The sequence below is a fragment of the Trachurus trachurus genome (assembly GCF_905171665.1).
Source record: "Trachurus trachurus genome assembly, chromosome: 2".
NCBI classification, from domain to species: Eukaryota; Metazoa; Chordata; class Actinopteri; order Carangiformes; family Carangidae; genus Trachurus; species Trachurus trachurus.
Window position 1 is genome coordinate 452,501 of NC_139914.1, and position 4,187 is coordinate 456,687.

At 51.8% G+C, this 4,187-nt stretch overlaps 1 protein-coding gene across 1 annotated transcript in view; it reads right to left on the minus strand.

Annotated features, from left to right (window-relative positions):
* Window positions 1-3,751, minus strand: part of LOC310997631 (uncharacterized protein) — a 32,835-nt gene extending 29,084 nt beyond the window's left edge. The window contains exon 1 of the mRNA XM_083987402.1: window positions 3,636-3,751. Coding sequence (XP_083843528.1) covers window positions 3,636-3,725 — 90 coding nt within the window. The 5' untranslated portion in view covers window positions 3,726-3,751. The remainder of the gene's footprint in view (window positions 1-3,635) is intronic.
* Window positions 3,752-4,187: the final 436 nt, after the last annotated feature.

The window sequence follows — 4,187 nt, forward strand, 5'->3', positions numbered from 1 at the left end:
GGGGACCCGGCTGACGCCACTCTTGATCCCTGTGTCCAGCCGGCCAAGCCCCCGGCCCCTGACTCCGGCATCCAGCGGCCGGTCGGCTCGGCCCGCCTCCCTCCTGGTCTCCAGTCCCGTGGTCGGCGGCGTCCCCCAGCGCTGCCTCCGGAGACGGATCGCAAGCGGTGTTGCCCTTTTGCCCAGTTTCCGGGCCGACCCCCCCGGGTCGCCTTCCCGAGTCTCACGCCCCTCACACCGGAGGAACCTGGGAAAGGGAGGTAAGAGCGATGAAATCGGCCCAACGTGTGACCTTGGGTGGCCAATTCGTAACTGGGGGAGTGTTGATCACCGTGCTCATAGAGGCGGAGAAGATCTTGACCTCCAAGCCCCTTGGTTATCTGCCCTCCGATACGTCCGACCCTGAGCCCGTCACCCCTAATCTCCTCCTCATGGGGCGGCCTGAGACAGCCTCTCCTCAGGTTATGTATGCCCGTCCTGACCTTCCGATAACAAGACCTATGTACGTCCAGTCAGCCGACTGGTGGCCCTCCTGGAATGCGAAGATGATCCAGACCCCCCTTCCACATGAGGATTTTCCCCATAGTCAAATATGATCCACATATTTGAGGGGCGGCTGTAGAAAATCCCCACCTCCTTCCACATCCCTCCTTCCACCTCAACTCCTCCTATCCCTCCTCCTTCCCCTTACATCACCGGAGGGCGGAGCTCGGAGGCTGATTTAGGCAGGTAGCTCACCTGTGGCAAGCCCTTTCTGCTCTGGGGAACAAAGGAGCTGCTGCCTAGTCCTCCTCCTCCCCAACTCCCTGATTGTTTGAGCTGCGTGATTGATGTAAGTTTTTCAGTTAAGTCCCACACACTCCTTGTTTATGTTATAGTTAATTCAACCACATTGTTGCTACCTCTTTTGCTCTATATCAAGATTGAGTACTTGTTACCATGAATATTTAAGTTTTGTGGGCTAATCTTTTCTGTTCTGTCATTCTCCTTTTCATCAGCATTAACCAGCCAAACAATAAATTGGATGAATTGGACCTTCTGCGTTTGTGCCATTGTTTCACACCACCACTCACTGCGTTGATCACCCATAATCCGGAACCAGCCTAGCTCCACACCCAGTCATATTTTACAGTAACAGTATACAAGTTTCCCAGAATGCATTTCGCAGCAACCGGTAGCGGTAGCTGTGAAACAGGAGAAAAGATGTTTTATTTCCCGCTCTAGCGCTGTTATTATGGAACTTTATTAAAGCAGAAGTAAGCGATATATTTGTGTTAATATAAGTCTTAAATAGTTATATCTTCCGACATCAATCACTTACATAGAGTGTTTGGACCGAAACACGGGTCTCTCAGTCACTCTGCTCTGCTCTGAGCCGAGGAGAAAACTTTTCTCGTATCCTACAAGTTTTATCCAATGAGGAGAGAGAACGGCATGCAGGGCTGTGTGTGTGCAGCCAGAGCCAGTCTGAATGTGGTGACGTAGGGACGAGGGCGGTTATGGTGCGTTCAAGGCAACCCGTAACTCGTGTTTTTCCGACCTGTGAAGTCGTACCAGTTCCATCTGGTACGACTTCACGGGTTGGAAGTTACGAGTGGCCGTTATAGTGACTTTCACAGGTAAAACAGGTCGGAAAAACACGAGTTATGGGTTGCCTGGAACGCTACTAAGTCGTGACTTGAAGCTGTAATTTACGGTTTCAAAAGCCTGCCTGGAACGCAGCATTAGCCAAAACGACTGGATCGCTTACTTCTGCTTTAAGCTTTAATATTTTTTCATGCGAGAAAGTAACTGTTAAGATCCCAAATATACGGCCAGTTTATCCAAACGACGTTTGGAAGTTTGCTCCGATGTTTTTCAGAGAAGTGAAGCTCTGCAGCGACCGGGACATCACAGAGACAGTAGCCGGTCTGCAGAGCTGCTCGGCCGGCCAACCTCCGTCCTCATCCCGGGGGAGAAAACCATTGCTGATTAACTCATTGAGTGCCAACCACGTAATTTCTCGTTTTTCGTTCCCATGCGTTCAGTGCCAAAAACGAGATTTTACGTTTTTTGCTTTTTTTAAAAGAAATTATGAAAATAGACACTTTAACACACCTTATGTGTAAATTTGGGGACTCTACGACGAGTAGAACTGAAATAGATGATGATCAAAAACTCATGACAGCTCATGATCTGGAAGTTTTCATCATAACTCGGCTTTTGCAAACGGAGTTCTGCATATGGATGCAGCAGCTGCTCTGCTCTCACCCGCGAGGCTCCAGCAGCTCGGAGCAGAAACAGGAAGCTCTCAGCCGACAGTCCCGCCCGGTCTTCATCTGGAGCAACACCGTGTCCTCCCCAAAGTCCTCCCGCGGTAAAATGTGATGATCTCTGGGCCAAAGCAGGCCGCCGGCACCGACCCGTACCACAGAAGGACCGCGACCACCGGTGGGACCGGTGTTCCAGACCTGCTGTGGCCCAGAGACCATCACGTTCCGCGGCGAGAGGCTGTGACACGGCACGGTGCGTCTGTGTTATTGTTGTTTTGTTTTAGCAGATTTTGCTTTTGTTGACATACTGCATACTGCATTTTGGCCAGATCAGTACGTACTGCAGGAGAGTATGACTCTGACCGCCACGCCCCCGTCGCCATGGCAACAACACTCCCTGACACCTGACTCGCGCCGACCCGTCAGGTTGTGATCCAAGGTTGTTTGTTTATAAACATGTAAACAAACTGTACATTTATGTGTGTGTGTGTGTGTGTGTGTAGAACGTACACACACACACACACACACACACACACACACACACACACACACACACACACACACACACACACACACACACACACACACACACACACACACAGATGATGCACAGATCTGGGCAGATTAATGTTTGTGCTGCTGAGGATTAAAAGATGGAGGTCACACACACACACACACACACACACACACACTGACACACCCAGTGTAGGCATGTGTGTGTGTGTGTGTGTGTGAGGCTGGACCGGTCCGACCAGGTGTGTGTCTCTCTCTCTCCACCTGAGCTCCCGTCACCACGGCGACGGAGTTGCATTAACCAATAGGAACATCTGTGCAGAGTAGACCAAGGACAGCGACAGGATGATGACATCACCGTGACGTCACTTCTCTCTGTCACTGCAGAAGAAGCAGCGCCACATTCCAGAGCCGGTGAATGTAGGTCAGAGACGACAACAAAGAGGCTCTGTCCCGCTGCGGCCTTCATCACCATGACGACCACCATGACGACCACCACCACCATCATCATTATTATCTTTATCTTTATAATCATTATTATTGGTGACGTCACTGATGTTTAATCAGCTGATTCAGTTCAATGTGACTTTTCCTTCAACTTTTATCGTTAAAGTCCAGAAATAAACTGTGTCTGTTCATCCATTCAGTCTGAATATCAATCTTTGACCATGTGTTATTGATTATTGATTATTGATCCCCCCGCCTGCCCCCCCCTCTGCCTCCGGCCGTGTCAGGGTCCGGTGAGGTCCAACCCCCCCGCGGTGCCGGTTTGTTCCGCAGTGACCGGACCTTCATGTCTCATTCAACCCGTTTAAATAAATAAAACCAATAATCGATCAGTGACGTCAGTATCGATGAGCGGCTCCTCACCTCTCGGGCGATCTGCTGCAGCGCGTCGTCCTCCGCCGACAGCTTCTCCTGGTTGGGGATCCGCTTCCTGCCCGGTCCCTGGGTGCCCATGGCTCTGGGAATCGAACCTGGTCCGACCGAACGAACGACTGTCCGACACGTGCGGGATCAAACGTCAGAGGCGAGATAAATCAAAACAAACCACCGGGATTAATCCTGGATGTGTCTCCTCCTCCTCCTCCTGTTCCTGTTCCTCCTCCTCCTGGTTCTCCCGGTTTTCCCGGTTCTCCCGTCGCCCCCGGAGGAACCGGAGCCTGTTGCCGTCTCCAGGCGCCGCAGCGTCGGTCACAGCTCCGGTGAAGCTCCGGTAACTAAGCTCGTTAATCCGCCATTGTCTCTGTCGGTGAAGCTGCAGCAGAGCGGAAGTTGTTTTTACCGGCAGGTCCGTGAAGTAACCACGGTCACGGCGTCAGGTGAGAGGCAGGTGTCCGTGAACACATCACACAGGACGGACTGCAGTGAGGAGGAGGAGGAGGAGGAGGAGGAGGAGGATGCGCTTGGCGTCAAGTCGCA